Source organism: Salmo salar, chromosome 06, assembly GCF_965601325.2.
Source record: "Salmo salar chromosome 06, fSalSal1, whole genome shotgun sequence".
In the NCBI taxonomy this organism is placed as follows: Eukaryota; Metazoa; Chordata; class Actinopteri; order Salmoniformes; family Salmonidae; genus Salmo; species Salmo salar.
In genome coordinates, this window is record NC_138296.1 from 35,048,930 (window position 1) to 35,066,104 (window position 17,175).

At 42.7% G+C, this 17,175-nt stretch overlaps 1 protein-coding gene across 2 annotated transcripts; it reads left to right on the forward strand.

Moving 5' to 3' along the window:
* The first annotated feature begins 2,620 nt into the window (after positions 1–2,620).
* On the forward strand, positions 2,621–12,028 carry LOC123743425 (uncharacterized). 2 transcript variants are annotated; one of them, XM_045720301.2, is made up of 5 exons: positions 2,621–3,181; positions 4,079–4,170; positions 7,350–7,448; positions 8,760–8,930; positions 10,149–12,028. In XM_045720301.2, the coding sequence occupies exons 1-5, from the start codon at positions 3,109–3,111 to the stop codon at positions 10,341–10,343; spliced, it is 630 nt and encodes a 209-aa protein (XP_045576257.1). In that variant the 5' UTR covers positions 2,621–3,108; the 3' UTR covers positions 10,344–12,028. The 2 variants fall into 2 exon arrangements, with proteins under 2 accessions (XP_045576257.1, XP_045576256.1); XM_045720300.2 differs by having other exon boundaries at positions 2,632–3,181; positions 8,736–8,930.
* Positions 12,029–17,175: the final 5,147 nt, after the last annotated feature.

Below are 17,175 nucleotides of genomic sequence, written 5' to 3' on the forward strand. Positions count from 1 at the left end.
AGACCCTGTGTGAAACAGAACAAATACAATTAAAGCCTATCATCATTAGTAATAACATTGCATTGAATGTATTTAAATGTTAATACAAAATGCTATTTGCGTGTTCCTAATTACATATGAAAAGTGCGGCCCTTTCTACAAACGTTTTGTCAATCCTCTTATGGTTTATTAGATTATGAACTAGCATGATCATTATGGATCCTTTTTAAATTATAATGATAATCAGATTCTATAATTTTGTTATAGCTTGAAGCAGCTCAGTGCCATATCTTTAGCTACAGCGCCTTCGGGAAGTTCAGAACCCTTGACTTTTTCCACATTTTGTTACATTACAGCCTTATTCTAAAATGTATTAAATAACATGTTCCTCAGCCAACTTCACACAATACCCCATAATGACGAAGCGAAAACAGGTTTAGACATTTTTGCAAATGTATTAAAAATAAAAAAACTGAAAAACGTATTTACATAAGTATTCAGACCCTTTGCTATGAGACTCGAAATTGAGCTCAGTGCATCCTGTTTCCATTGATCATCCTTGAGATGTTTCTACAACTTGATTGGAGTCCACTTGTGGTAAATTCAATTGATTGGACATGATTTGGAAAGGCACACACCTGTCTATATAACGGTCCCACAGTTGACAGTGCATGTCAGAGCAAAAACCAAGCCATGAGGTCAAAGGAATTGTCCGTAGAGCTCCGAGACAGGATTGTGTGGAAGGGTACCAAAACAATTCTGCCACATTGAAGGTCCCCAAGAACACAGTGGCCTCCATCATTCTTAAATGGAAGAAGTTTGGAACCACTAGGACTTTTCCTAGAGTTGGCCGCCCAGCCAAACTGAGCAATCAGGGGCGTAGGGCCTAGGTCAACGAGGTGACCAAGAAACCGCTGGTCACTCTGACAGAGTTCTAGAGTTCCTCTGTGGAGATGGGAGAACCTTCCAGAAGGACAACCATCTCTGCAGCACTCCACCAATCAGGCCTTATGGTAAAGTGGCCAGACGAAAGCTACTCCTCAGTAAAAGGCACATGACAGCCCTCTTGGAGTTTTCCAAAAGGCACCTAAAGCCTCTCAGACGATGAGAAACAAGATTCTTTGGTATGATCAAACCAAGATTGAACTCTTTGGACTGAATGCCAAGCATCACATCTGGAAGAAACCTGGCACCATCCCTACGGTGAAGCATGGTGGTGGCGGCATTATGCTGTGGGGATGTTTTTCAGCGGCAGGGACTGGGAGACTAGACAGGATCGAGGCAAAGATGAACAGAGCAAAGTACAGAGATCCTTGATGAAAACCTACTCCAGAGAGCTCAGGACCTCAGACTGTTGGCAAAGGTTCACTTTCCAACGGGACAACGACCTAAGCACACAGCCTAGACAACACAGGAGTGGCTTCGGGACAAGTCTCTCAATGTCCTTGAGTGGCCCAGCCAGAGCCCGGACTTGAACCTCATTGAACATCTCTGGAGAAACCCTGGTGTCCCACCTGGGTGAGCCCGATGGGTCGGCTTAGGCGTGGGAGCCTGACTAGCCCGCTGAGGCGTGGGATCTTGACGACCCGACAGGCGTGGGAACCCGATGAGCCGGCTGAGGCATGAAGTGGGATGGGCGCCTGCCGAGCCAACCAAGGCAAGAAAACCTCTCGAGCCAGCTAAGGCGTGGAAGCCCGACAAGCCAGCTGAGGCAACCCGGTTCCATCGGCGACAGCACCCGGACCCGACGTTGCCAACAAAAACAAGAACTCCCTGATGCTTCACATATTGGTGTCAGCATTCTGTGAGGATCGACGCTGGAGACGAGAAGCAGGTACTGGGGGTGAACATTTAATAAACAACAGACATGAAACAGAACAGGGGAAAAATAAAGACCTCAATGCTGACACAGGGATCTAACCGAGGAACAAACAGATAAGAGGGGCAATCAACAAGGCAATGGAGTCCAATGAGCGCTGATGTGCATAATGATGGTGACAGGTGTGGTAATGATGGGGAGTATCCAGAGTATCCAAAAAGTATATATTTTTAAATATTAAAAAAATATTAAACAGAATGATAGGCAGCCAGAGAGGAGGAGCGTGAACAGGCGTGACAATTTATGTAAATGTAATATTTCGCTTTTTTATTTTTTATAAATTAGCAAAAATGTCTAAAAACCTGTTTTTGCTTTGTCATTTTGGGGTATTGTGTGTAGATTGATGAGGGGAAAAAACAATTAAATAAATGTTAGAATAAGGCTGTAACGTAACAAAATGTGGAAAAAGTCAAGGGGTCTGAATACTTTCCGAAGGAACTGTACATGTAGCAGAGATGCAGTTTTGGACTCCACCAACAGGTTGTTCCCTCTCATTGCACACTATCCCATCACAGGCATCTCCAAGGTAAACTGTAACTACAACGCTGGAATGTGATGTCCTCCTGGCTGATTTGGACCCTAATATTGGGATTCCCAACCAAGAGAACTATTTAGGCTTCTTACTTTGTAAACTTTAAGATACTGTAAAGCGTGATGTTGTGTGAATGTAGTCAATAATTTACATATAATCAAATAAATCAGCTATTTGCATTAGTGTGTTATATAGTCTGGTTGATGGTTAAGCCTATCTAGTCTGTCATGAAGAATACAAACTAGTGCATTTCTGAATGATTGATCGAGTAAAGTTGGATTTAGCCTATGATCTGTCAAGAAAATGCAACAGAAAAACCTTTATTACACTGTCTCAACATTATGAAAAAACGCTTCGGTGTGCTGCTATGAGTTCAGTGGCTACTTAATAACCAGTGTCAGCCAAGTTGCCTCCTTGGCGACTGCGCGCGCGTGTCTATCAACATCGTACAAGGACTGTTTGTTGTCCGGTGCCCGGCGACGTCACGGAATTTGAGAGCGCGACAGTGAGCCCTAGGACTCAAATACTGTGGCATGTTTACCGACGTGAGTTTCCCTGATCCGACTCTTGTTTGGAGCTCGTCTCTCTTGCATTGGAATAGTACAAGGGATAAGGAAAAAAATCAGAATCTATGATCTCGGTCCCTTTGATGAAAACAGTCCCCCTTTACCCTCTGACTTCATGATCCAATTGGGTATAGATAGTCTATTCGCCAGAGATGTCCACCGCTGCAACTCCAACCACCCCCTCTCAGTTAACATCGGATCAACTCACCGTCATTGTGGCAGCATGTAAGTAAGATTTTAATCTCTCACAATGTCAACTTTTCCATGAAACTGATGGTGGCATTTGAGCATAGATCAGAATCAGATATAATTTTAGGCATATTTTTGTAATGAACCCATCTATTATGATAAACAGGCGTATTAGCATGTCCCTTTTGCCTGTTACATTAATAGCAGTTGTATGTGTTCATTCGTTTTCTTTGGACAAAACACAACTATTGTAAAGTTGTAGAAAACTGCAACAGTGTAGCCTATGTGGACGACTGACCTATGCTATAGATCTGGATGGGGAGTCTGTTGCCTCAGCAGGTTGTTCACACCAGTGGTGGATCCTTTTACTTCATCAAATCACTGCTGTGGTGGTGTGATAAGGAATATGTTGAATACACTGTTCGCCAGCTGCTATCACTGTAGATAGCAGCCTATTTGCCTACCACGTTAGATATGGAGCTTTCTATTTTTAGAACCTATCTGTATTATCTTGTAGCTGCTAGTGTTCCTCTTGGACTTGTTTTGTATCAGAAGATGAATTACATGGTTGATTTCACATTTATATTTGATAGTAAATGAATTTGAAGTGTGGAAAATCGACTGCGACTAACATTACGATGGCCAATTATCCCTGTCCACAGATTGAAAAACATATTGTGAACAGCGTTCCATTAAATAGTCTAAACAGTATGTCCACACAGCGTTTCAACTTAATTACCTGTGACCTGAGCAGGAAAAGCTCTGTCCCCTAGCAACAGCATATTACAGTGTAATGAAAACTATAATAAACTATTACTTTACATTAATTAGACTGGGGCATTACATAATGTACCTTTTGTACAAGTGCATGTCCATTGTCATTTTGATGCATTGTTAACAGTGGGTGACGAGTTTTCTCTTCTCCTTTACTAGTTTCAGGTCTGGTGTTCTTTGTGGTGATCGTGGTGCTGCTGTCCATATACCGGAAAGAACCTCACTGCTGCAAGGACACCCATGGAGACATGGTAAGGACCTTGAGCTCACTCACTATATTTTAATGAAAGATACAATTAAGGAGAAAGTGTCACTTGTAAACAAACCATAAAGTTAGGCACAATACAGATTAGATGTGACTGAGGCCAAATGTACCATGCAAATTAAATGTAGTGCCATTAAGAGGTGTCATGTTTCATTTGCATGGCTGTAGGAACTGGCCCAGAATAAACCTGATATAAACCATGCATTTGCATTTAATGGAATTAACAGTGCTTTGGCTATGAGCTTCGGCTTCCATAACTATCCCTGAGTGCCAAAGCAATCATGAGCCATAGTGTGGTGAGGCAGCATTGACAAATGCTATTGATACCTGCACCAGTCTTGTGATGTGTCAACACCACTACAATGAGAGTATTATAAAACAGATTGTTTAGCTAAACATTTGACTCAAAACATGTTGTATGAAAACATATGAATGGCTGACACAGGGCGGAGGAAAATCTGATCTTGACTGCAGACAAACATATCCTGCACAGCCTACTCGCAAATCTCACCCACAAACTGGATACAATATTCAGTGTTCCCCTGAGTGAGGATCACAAACACTGGCACAGAGGAGGAGTCTTCTGTATCACTGTTGACCTCCTTTCCTCTCCCTCCCAGAGAATAGAACATAGCAGACAAGAGTATCTTATATGAATGGTACTATGATGGACGCCCAAAATATGGAGGTTCATACGTTTCAATACTATTTAACAACTTCAAACTATGACCAATATTCACGTCCCTAACTTGGTACAGGAAATAAGGAACAGGAAATATAAACTCTCCATGGAGGTCAGTTTTCAGTTTCTGCCCATCCTCCATGTTTCCTCTTCCTGACCTGCATCCCTGGGGTAGGGTTAATATGTTATCTCTGGAGAACAGGGACACTACTCATACCTTCCAACTCTTTCCCTTTCTCAGACAAACAGGAAACACCAACATCTCCTTTGTCTCTGCTATGTTTGGCTCTGGCCTGAACAGATTAGAGAAAAGTTTTGCTGTCTCTTGTCAGCCATTTTGACCTGCTGTCAGTTAGAGTAACCCACACATGACAGATCAGACAACATTGCTCGTCACTATTTCCTAACATATTGTCAGTGTGGGGAGTGGAGTCTAGTCTATATAGTAAACAGTGGGTGACAGGGTGTAAATATGGAAAGATCTTGGTGGGTATGGAGATGACCTCTGGGAACTGTACTGGTGACAAAGTGTTACTGGGTGAAAGAATACACAGCTAGCTGGCGAAGTGAGCAAAGTAAAAATCAAGTTTCCTGACGATTTAAGTTGTTTTTATATAGAAACAGATTTGATGAAATCAGTTTGTTGTTTTTGGGGTCCCTGTTATGTCGTTTACACATTCCCTGAAATCCTATCCAGTCAACCATATAGTCATACCATATAGTCAGGGCCTTCCCTGTGGCTCAGTTGGTAGAGCATGGTGTGTGCAACGCCAGGGTTGTGGGTTCGATTCCCACGGGGGGCCAGTACAAAAAAATAATGCATGCATGAAATGAAATGAAATGGATGCATTCACTATTGTAAGTCGCTCTGGATAAGAGCGTCTGCTAAATGACTCAAATGTAAATGTAATAGTGACTGGTTAATTGAGGCATGTTGCAGAAGAGGGTGGTTTTGTTACAAGATCATTACAAAGACACCAACCTGAAGGCAAGCCAGATTGTGAGGGAGGCTCACATGGAAAAAAGGCTCTATTATTGTTTTCTATGGAACGTTTACTTTCCTCTATATGTGTTGTTGCCACATACCTTCCCCTGCTTCACTTTGCTCCATGAATAATGGCCCCGACCCTCCTGTTGGTGTTGGGGACAATGTCTCTCCTTCAGGTCGCGGTACTGAAAAAGGCACACTGCCGATGGGGTCCTCCCCCCACTTCAGCTCTCATTTTACACGGTTGTGCTTTTTCACGCTGGGTGAATCAGAGGCAGTAAACAAAAGGACATCTCCCCTTTTTACCCTGAAGACTTGTTTCGCCCCTTGAAAGTGCAAACTAGTGAGGGAAGGTGACCTTTGACATCAATGTTTCTGTGGCGTCTCTCTCTGTCACATGCTGGAGGGGTGGTGACAAAGGTCAAACTGCATCACTGGGAACGTGAGTGATGTCCCCGTTCAGGCAGACATCAAAACTGGCCCTGATGTTTTGAAGGTGACCATTTTGTCAATATGAACAAGCCTACTTTCCTATGTGTGATTCGCAGTGGGGAAATGTTCCTATGTAAATTGCTACAACCGTTCTCCTACTCATCACACATCCTCATTTTAATTTATTTTATTTAACCTTTATTTAACTAGGCAAGTCAGTTAAAAACAAATTATTATTACAATAACGACCAAACCCTAACCCGGAAGATGCTGGGCCAATTGGGACTCCCAAGCACGGCCGGTTGTGATACTGGATTGAACTCTGTCAGGCAAAACATTCCTTTGTTGTAATGCTGTGTAATGTTGTCCAAATTAACTATGGGGGCCATAATGTGTATTTGAGCATGCTTGTTGAGAGGAACCTGCTACAGTTACAAGGGAAAAGAGAGATGCTGAAAAGGTCCCACTGTGTGGTTTCTTGCTAGTGACCCTGGTGACACAGTAGGACACTGCATTGTCCCCAATACAAAGAGACTCATTTAGGCCCAGGGTAATCACCTAGTTTTCCGGCAGGGCTTTTGAAGAATTCCAGCACCTCATACAGTGTGAGCCTGCCTAATCTTGTTTGAAATGGGTGGGACTGGGAGGAGGCACGGAAATCGTAGGGTGGTCGTCTTACAGGCTAGATAGTTTATGGTATTGCTAAAACAGTCAGGACCAAAACGAATGAAACGAGGCATGACAATTGGTCAATGAGGCTGAAATTAGGGAATGCCTTCCTAATTGCGATGTTGGGCTAGCCTCGTAATTACCAGGCTGATTACCACTGCGTTATCAAAACAGAATGTAAGTTCGCAAGACTTTCGGAATGTTGTACAAGGTTAACGTTGGGCAGATCGTCGACATTCAATCTCTATTTTAATTAGATTCTCGTTGAATCTCAAATTTAAATGTAGGGTTGTTAGAAGTTGTTCAGTCATCTCTGTAGTTAATGTGCTAATGGAGGGTTCATCATACTATAGTCTAACTCACATTAATCACTGTTCTCTCTGTCCTCCTGCAGGATGCCCCTCCTCAGTACTACAGCAGCAGACAGACACTGGTGGGAAACCCCTGTCTGGAACAGACTCATGACATCATACACGACAACACACACTCACAGGTAAGAAGGCCCGGCACTGAAGGGGGGGGGGGTTATAACTTCCAAAGTCGCTGGTATCATAAATGCATTAATATTTGAATGGTCGTCAATCATCATTAAGTAGCTTATACCTGCACCGGGATTATTAAGCGCACAGATTGCTACAAGGCAATGTGCAACGAGGAGACAGGTCTGAACCATGGAGAAAGAATTAGGCCTAGGCTACACCTTGCTCTTTAGATAAGTCAGACAGTAAACTAAATAACATCAATCGTGCAAGATCAGGTAGACTGCAGTCTACAACATAAGCAGCAAACACATCCACATCAATTTGATAGGCTATTGCTTTCTGTAGTCAAGCACAAGGAACTGAATCCCATGTGTCTACTACTGTGCTATAGTTCAACCTAGTTATGTAATATAGAATAGACTACTTTTGCGTTCATATGCCATTTAAAAACAAGTTACAGGGGAGAACATTATAGTAAACCTACTCACCAAACTGATGTGTCGTGTCATGGGGTAAAAGGTCATTCATGCGTAATCATGCAATGTAAATACATTTTGAAAAGTCCAAAGACCAGGCAGAACCTAATCTGAACTAACATCTATATATACTGTTGAAAATAAGAAATTATACGATTTATATCCCTGAATAAATTGTCTTTCAACTTAAAATTGAGCGCATGAGACCCTTCTCAAATTGTCACTCTTTAAAAAAGTAACCATTCCAGTCATGATCTCACTTCTCACTTGCAATTCTTTGCTTTTCAAAAATATTATTTTCTATTTATTTTGTTATATATTCTACCTATAAAATAGGTGTCTTGGCTGTGATAAGGGAACAGGAATATGAAAGTGTATTTTCTACTAAATTAACAAACAAGGCTATGCCAATGCAATTTCATATAGCCATAATCACCAGCAGCTAACCAGCACCGCAGCGCCAGTCACAGGCCAGAGGGCCCCTCAAGGGGGTATAGCGACACACAGCTGTACATTGCTTTATAAAATAAGCAATACCGGCTCAGACCAATTCCAAGATTTAATAAAATCATATTATATAGTATATCATATTATATATACATCTGTCATGTTTTATAGTGTTAAATCATATTTATTTGATGTTTTTCTTGTAAAAAATCTCCAGGAACAGGAGGCCCCGCTTCCTGGATAGGTTTATTGCTCTGATGCGTACAGTCAGCAGTGATGCACTGACAAGGATTCTCCATGACCAAACAGACACCAGCAGTACCTTCCATCAAAGTGTTTATGACATCTCTCTAACTGTTCCATTGTGTTCCCCAGCTGTCTGCGTCTTCTCTCCATCAGTCAGGGCAGCTGTTCCTTATCGGCCTGCCCTCCAGCTACCACCTGCCATCCCTGGAGGCGCCCCTCCCCAGGCTGCCCTCCTACGAGAGTGTCAGGAAGAAGGACCGCCAGAGACAGATACACATGATGATCGCTGACCGTTTCGGCCTCAACGGCTCCATGCTGACTGAGGTAAGATACCGGGGGGTGGACGGGTAGCATTGAGATAAGTGACATGTGTCCTCATAAGTATTGAACGCTGCCTCAGCTGCCTGAAAGTGTAGGTTATTGAACGTTACCAAAGTTCATCTTTAGTCCATTATTAAAGAGCCTCACATACATAATCTGTTGTTTACTCCAAAGTGCAGTGGCCTATAAATGAGAGGTTTTGCTCATTATAAATGTGCAGTCACAGGATAACTGGAGCTTGTTCTAAGATGAAACACTATTCAGAACGCCGTAAATAGGAGCCCTATCATCTCATCTGCTGTAGTCCCAGGTTTTACCGTGTTGATCTTTCGCCGGGGCTTTGACTTGCGTAACGCTCGAGCAAACAAGGTAATGAGAAAAAGGCAAATCAAACATAATTAAAGCTTGCGTCCTCAGTGTAAACGGTGGCAGAGAATGCAGCTTTGTGCTTTTTTTCTCCTTTACTTGTCTTTTTCTGCTCCTCTTTTTCTTTAATAACTGTCCCAGTGAATAAGTGCCCTCCCATCAGTCCCCCATCCTGTCACCGGTAGCTCAAAGTGGCCCTTTCAGACTTTAGAGGGGATCTGATGGCCCATAATTGCCCTGTCTGTGCTGTGGCCGTAGGGGCTGGAGTGAAACTTTGTTGCGTTGTACGTGTGTGGTGTTTTTATAGGCGTGCAGGGCCCGCGGGGCCCCAAGCAATTAAAAGATAAGGAGTTAGTCAGGGAGTGAGGAGCTGGCTGATGACGGAGATTGGCTCTGTACTGGAGAAGTGATGCTAAAGGCAGCCCGGGTGCTGCCAGCCTAATCTGTCATGTAAACGCTAACATGATGCCATTAGGTTTGATGTTAGAGATTATGTATCAGCCAATACACACTAGGAAACACCTACACCTGGGAAATGGAGTCTCTAATCTTAGATGGGATGTCATTTTAGAAGGTCATGGGTTATTTTGTGTGTGGAATATATAGCGTTTAACATTTTCAGTACGTTTTATAGCCTCTCAACTATGAGTGTTAACATTTATTTATTTATTTTTTATTAAACCTTTATTTTAGGAGGGTGACTCATTCTAAGTGGCTCACGTTGTCACAAAGCATAGCTTGATATGATGAGCCGCGACACTCAAATCAAGCCATCCACTCACCCATTTGACACGTACCCACTTACCCTAGGTTCTAAAGCAGTGTTAACCAAAGCTTACTCTTTCTCTCCCACAGCCCCCTCCAACGTATGAGGAGAGCATCCGCCACTCCATTGAAGTGCCCTTTGACATTCTGGGGTCTGTAATAGACGCCCCTCATCCCCAGGACATTTACCCTCCGCACCCTGGCACAGACCTTACCACTCAGTCAGAGGTAACCACTCAGTGCCCGTCCACTCAGGATACCAACAGTGCCACCCTACCAGTCTGAATCCTCAGACTCGCTACTGACACACGATGACAAGGACAACTGGAGTATTGATGCTTTTTATCCACCTTGATGTGCCAAACTGGTCAGAGGATAACAGACAGTGGAAATGCACACATTCTCAATAGGTTGAATCCGATCCAGCAGCCAATGTGTTGACTGTACTGTAGGAACACCCTGCAGTGACAGTATGCTGGAAGATAGTGACCAAAGATAGTGAAATTCTACATTGCGGGTTACTCCATACTGACAGTCTTGAATGTCTAAACACCTCTTGTCAGTTGTGATTTTAAACTGGAGCCTAAATAAGATTGGTGAACTGGGAAGACTTGGATCGCCAGGAAACCGTCCTGTAGATGACCAATACCATGACTATATGTGTCTGAGGTGGCAGGTTCTAATGCCAAAGTTAACTGTAAGAGGAGACAGGCCAGGTAGAAAGACACTGCATGGCAAATGTGCTGCTGAAAAACAAAGACCATTTTGCTGTGAACAGAAAAAGCACCAAAAAGGGAAGAACGGTCTTTAGATTTAAAAAAAAAAGATCTCATATTTTCTACATTTGATCATGGTACCCCCTTTTTGATCATTTTATGGATTAAAGTAATCTGGATTGTTGTTTTTTGGGGAACTGTGTTGTAGCAAGTCCTATTCTGAGTAAAATCACTCTCCTCTTTTAGTGCAATGTCTGAGCCAAAAACGTATAAGCGTGAGTTGTAAAATTCTCCTATGTCCTACCATGCTGAGCTTGGGTTGTACAGCTGAGCCAGCTACAACTTGTGTGTTAGTCTTGGAACCTGTGAAGAGTGAGTCAACAACACCAAATCTGTGTTGGCTCTGGTAACGGGTCTTAAATGCCCAATGCAGCCGTTTTTATATCAAATCATTTATGGGTAACAATAATGTACCTTACTGTAATGGTTTTCCATAAAAATTATCAAAATGTTTTTTTTTGTTGCTTTTAAGCGTTAAACGTTTTAACAAGCAACAATTGTGGTCTGAGTGGGGAGGAGAAAAGGGAAAACTAGTTGTTATTGTTAGAGAGGTTTGGAACTCTTTGTTATTAATCTATTAGCTCATTTACCACCTGGTGATGTCACCAGGCAAGCCGAAACTCCACCCATGCAAAACCTGCTGTTTAGAAGGTCCTATGTAGAATGTATTTTCAACCAGGAAATAATACTGATCAAATCTTGTTAGTTTCATCAGCTGTTGTGCAATATGATGCAAAACACAGAAAACTGAATTTTGACTGCACGGGGCCTTTAAGATACAATTCAGCATTGGGAATCTGGGAAGCGTTAACTAAGTAGCTAGCTTTGTTTATTCAAGAGCTCTGTGAACAGTGAATGAGAATAGTTGTGTATTTTTTTTTATTAACTGGGCTGCCTGTCTTAACAGTCCCTGCACAAGCTTGAGAAGAAACCAGTATGAATGGCAAGAAAAAGTATGTAATATTTCCCTCACATCATGTCTGAAACAAAAGTATGAGGTTTCAGCAGGCGTTCGCAAGTAGAGACAAGTCTATTCAAAAGACAGCAATTGTGAAATACTTGTATGTTTATAGAAGTGTAAGAGTGAGAATTGGAGTTGATGATCATTTATACACCTGTGTCTATAAATTCCTGTCTGTCATGTAAACTAATTGAGATGGTGGTGGCTTCTAGATAAAGACATGTTTTACATAGCGCCTGTGTGCTGTCTCTGTCTGGTCTTAATGTCCACCAGTTTCCTTTTCACCTCATTTAACACATGATTTACTTAACAAAAGGAACATCTCAATAGGTGGTCCAGGTATGACATGACATGGAACAAGCAGGGGGAGGGGCAGGTGCTGCTTTCCTCTTTTGTTCTCTATTGTTCTTCAAACAAGGAGGAGGCTGATGACATCACATCTGACCATCTCCTTTTATTTTATTTATTTAACCTTTATTTAACTAGGCAAGTCAGTTAAGAATACATTCTTATTTACAATAACGGCATAGGAACAGTGGGTTAACTGCCTTGTTCAGGGGCAGAACGACAGATTTTTACATTGTCAGCTCAGGGATTTGATCTAGCAACCTTTCGGTTACTGGCCCAACGCTTTAACTACTAGACTACCTGCAACCCCAAACCTACCACTCCAAAATCCTTGAAGTTTGCGGTTGTCTCAAAAACACTATTTTGCTCAAAACATATTTTTTAACCCTTTAGTGTATGTATTTATACTTGGGATATTTGAACAGGAAAAGTAAAACAAAATCACTGGAGGACGTCTAACTTTCACTTTCCGAACCCTCTAAACTGCACATTACATTGGTGGGAGCAGTGTTTTTGTGCATTTTAAATGACCCTGGAACCTAAGTATTATACAAGTGAATGAATTACCTGTAAGTTTACTTTGAGCCCACCACCAAGTTACATCTGACCTGTGCACACACATTGAACATATGTATGTAAATAATAAACTGTTATTAAATCAAATTGTATTAGCCACATGCGCCGAATACAACAGGTAGCAGTGAAATGCTTACTTACGAGCCCCTAACCAAAAATGCAGTTGGATATACGGATAAGAATAAGAAATAAAAGTAACAAGTAATTCAAGAGCAACAGTAAAATAACAATAGCGAGACTATATATATTTTATATTTTCTTAATCATGTAAATTGTTACTTGCAATGGGTGAATTGTTTTTAAAAGTCATAATGACAGTCTAAGGAGGAAATGGATGCATTTGTTTCTGTATTAATGAACATATGTTACCTCTGTGACTTGTCAAAGTCCTTCTCCATCCATTGTCACTCAAAAGCCTGACCTCTGACATCTGGTGGCCAAGTATAGAATTGCGGTCTTGAAGATTACAACATTTTAACTGAAAACTGAACCAACCCACCCAATACTTTTGAGACAATACTCTCACATAAACATGTCACAGTCAGTAATGTATTTAACTCGTTAGATGAAGTGTCCACAAGGGTTCCATTGTCCTACTGTTGGGTGTCTAATGAGAGAGAGAGAGAGAGAGAACAAAAAGAGGCACTCAGAGGTCATTAAGCTTCTCACAGTTGGGCAGCACAGCTGGAAACAGCCTAGGGGCAGAATGAGAAGACACTACAGGATGAATAACTTCCATCACCGTCTTCTGACTGACAGACACAAAGTGCAACTGTTTGGTAATCCCCTTGAGCTCTTGTCATAAAAGATGAGCTTCATATAGTTAATTAGGTCTTATGGTCATTTGATCCCTTAAAATACAGACCACAAAAAAAGGTGACATGGGGTGCTCTCTTCATCATTGACATCTCAACAGCTAATTAAGCATACAGATTTGGCATTTAGGGGATTAGCACATGCTATATTGAAAGACAGGCTTTGTTAAATTTACAATTACTTTCTGATAACCCTTCAGATTTCAATGAAGGAAAGCAAATAGCAGTGGATTTTTTCATTGCTGCACAGCTATTTTCAGGTCTCTCCAGAGATGTTCGATCAGGTTCAAGTCCGGGCTCTGGCTGGGCCACTCAAGGACATTAAGAGACTTGTCCCGAAGCCACTCCAGCGTTGTCTTGTCTGTGTGCTTAGGGTCGTTGTCCTGTTGAAAGGTGAACCTTGTCGTGGACGAATCAGAATTAGTTGGGTAACATAGATAATTAAGATGTTTTATTAGTATAATATGCTTATGTGAGATACTTGTCATTAGAAAGTGTCCTTTGACTCTGGAATGTTTCAGTTACACATTTCCCTTAGCTGGGGCTCAGACACTTGGGGCCCAGAGAGGGGAAGAGGTCAGACTTGTCTTTTACTTGTCTCTGTTGCTCTGCAGAATATCAGCAAGAGAGGAGGACAGAATTAAATATTGTCTTCATATGTGAATGTCTCTTTACCTATGCTTAAACCATGTGAAGGGATGGCGTGATTACTGGGGAACCAATGACTTGTCTCCACAATGTCTGTGAGCAAGTCACACCCTCCTTTTCTTTATTGTGGGGAGGATTATGGCAGTAAATGGACCCTTGTATGTCCTCTCTTAGATCTCACACTTATCCTGTGATAATATATGGCCTAGAGGCTCACTCCCTCCAGTGAGCCTGTCCAGGAGTAGGGTCAAGAGGGGGTTTGCTTGAGATGGGAGTATCTAGAGTTGACAATTGATATATGCCATTGGATGAAATAGTTCTGTTCAATACCGTACCAGGGAGGGACGGTTCTAAGGAGACCAGATACTGGGCTATACCATTAATCCTGTTGACATAGCAGTTACTGTCTGATGTGTTTTATTGATATCTGTCATACAAAACTTAACCTTTGTGAACTGTTACTAAGTATCTGTGGTTTGTCAATGTACGTTGAAGGGGGTATCGTTGCTATAAAAGATCCCTGTAGCAATTCTGTAATCACCTTCCTGGTTCATTCGAGAGAATGCATTAGTGGGGTCAAGAACTTTTGCAAAAGTATCTTAATTAAGTATTAAAGATGTAGTTTAACTCGGACTGGTGTGTTTGTAACTCCTCATTTGGTAATGCGGAAATTAGCCACCACAACCTTCTCCCCAGTCTGAGGTCCTGAGCATTCTGGAGCAGGTTTTCATCAAGGATCTCTCTGTACTTTTCTCCGTTTATCTTTGCCTCAATCCCGACTAGTCTCCCAGTCCCTACCGCTGAAAAACATTCCCACAGCGTTATGCTGCCACCATCACCATGCTTCATCGTAGGGATGGAGCCAGTTTTCCTCCAGGTGTGACGCTTGGTATTCAGGCCAAATCCTGGTTTCATCAGGCCAGAGAATCTTGTTTCTCATGGTCTGAGTCTTTAGGTGCCTTTTGGCAAACTCCAAGCGGGCTGTCATGTTGCTTTACTGAGGAGTGGCTTCTGCCTGGCCACTCTACCATAAAGGCCTGATTGGTGGAGTGCTGCAGAGATGGTTGTGCTTCTGGAAGGTTCTCCCATCTCCACAGAGGAACTCTGAAGCTCTGTCAGAGTGACCATCGGGTTCTTGGTCACCTCCCTGACCAAGGCCCATCTCCCCCGATTGCTCAGTTTGGCTGGGTGACCAGCTCTAGGAAGAGTCTTAGTGGTTCCAAACAACTTGCTACCCATGGCCCGGCTAGCTGTCTGAATCGCCGTGACTGCAACCGACCTCACTACTCACTGGACCCTTTTGATCACTTGGCTAAGCATGCCTCTCCTTAATGTCAATATGCCTTGTCTATTGCTGTTCTGGTTAGTGTTTATTGGCTTATTTCACTGTAGAGCCTCTAGCCCTGCTCATTATACCTTATCCAACCTCTCAGTTCCACCACCCACACATGCGATGACATCACCTGGTTTCAATGATGTTTCTAGAGACAATATCTCTCTCATCATCACTCAATGCCTAGGTTTACCTCCACTGTATTCACATCCTACCATACCTTTGTCTGTACATTATACCTTGAAGCTATTTTATCGCCCCCAGAAACCTGCTCCTTTTACTCTCTGTTCCGGATGTCCTAGACGACCAATTCTAATAGCTTTTAGCCGTACCCTTATCCTACTCCTCCTCTGTTCCTCTGGCGATGTAGAGGTAAATCCAGGCCCTGCAGTGCCTAGCTCCACTCCTATTCCCCAGGCGCTCTCTTTTGATGACTTCTGTAACCGTAATAGCCTTGGTTTTGTGCACGTTAACATTAGAAGCCTCCTCCCTAAGTTTGTTTTATTCACTGCTTTAGCACACTCTGCCAACCCGGATGTCCTAGCCGTGTCTGAATCCTGGCTTAGGAAGACCACCAAAAACTCTGAAATCTCCATCCCTAACTACAACATTTTCAGACAAGATAGAACGGCCAAAGGGGGCGGTGTTGCAATCTACTGCAGAGATAGCCTGCAGAGTTCTGTCCTCCTATCCAGGTCTGTACCCAAACAATTTGAACTTCTACTTTTAAAAATCCACGTCTCTAAAAACAAGTCTCTCACCGTTGCCACCTGCTATAGACCACCCTCTGCCCCCAGCTGTCCTCTGGACACCATATGTGAACTGATTGCCCCCCATCTATCTTCAGAGCTCGTGCGGCTAGGTGACCTAAACTGGGTCTTGCCACCCCAGTCATCCTACAATCTAAGCTTGATGCCCTCAATCTCACATGAATTATCAATTAACCTACCAGGTACCACCCCAAAGCCGTAAACACGGGCACCCTCATAGATATCATCCTAACCAACTTGCCCTCTAAATATACCTCTGCTGTTTCAACCAAGATCTCAGCGATCACTGCCTCCTTGCCTGCATCCGTAATGGGTCAGCGGTCAAACGACCTCCACTCATCACTGTCAAACCCTCCCTGAAACACTTCAGCGAGCAGGCCTTTCTAATCGACCTGGCCCAGGTATCCTGGAAGGACATTGACCTCATCCCTTCAGTAGAGGATGCCTGGTTATTTTTTTTTAAATGCCTTCCTCACAATCTTAAATAAGCATGCCCCATTCAAGAAATGTCGAACCAGGAACAGATATAGCCCTTGGTTCTCTCCAGACCTGATTGCCCTTAACCAACACAAAAACATCCTGTGGCGTTCTGCATTAGCATCGAACAGCCCCCGTGATATGCAACTTTTTCAGGGAAGTTAGAAACCAATATACACAGGCAGTTAGAAAAGCCAAGGCTAGCTTTTTCAAGCAGAAATTTGCTTCCTGCAACACAAACTCAAAGAAGTTCTGGGACACTGTAAAGTCCTTGGAGAATAAGAGCACCTCCTCCCAGCTGCCTACTGCACTGAGGATAGGAAACTCTGTCACCACCGATAAATCCACTATAATTGAGAATTTCAATAAGCATTTTTCTACGGCTGGCCATGCTTTCCACCTGGCTACCCCTA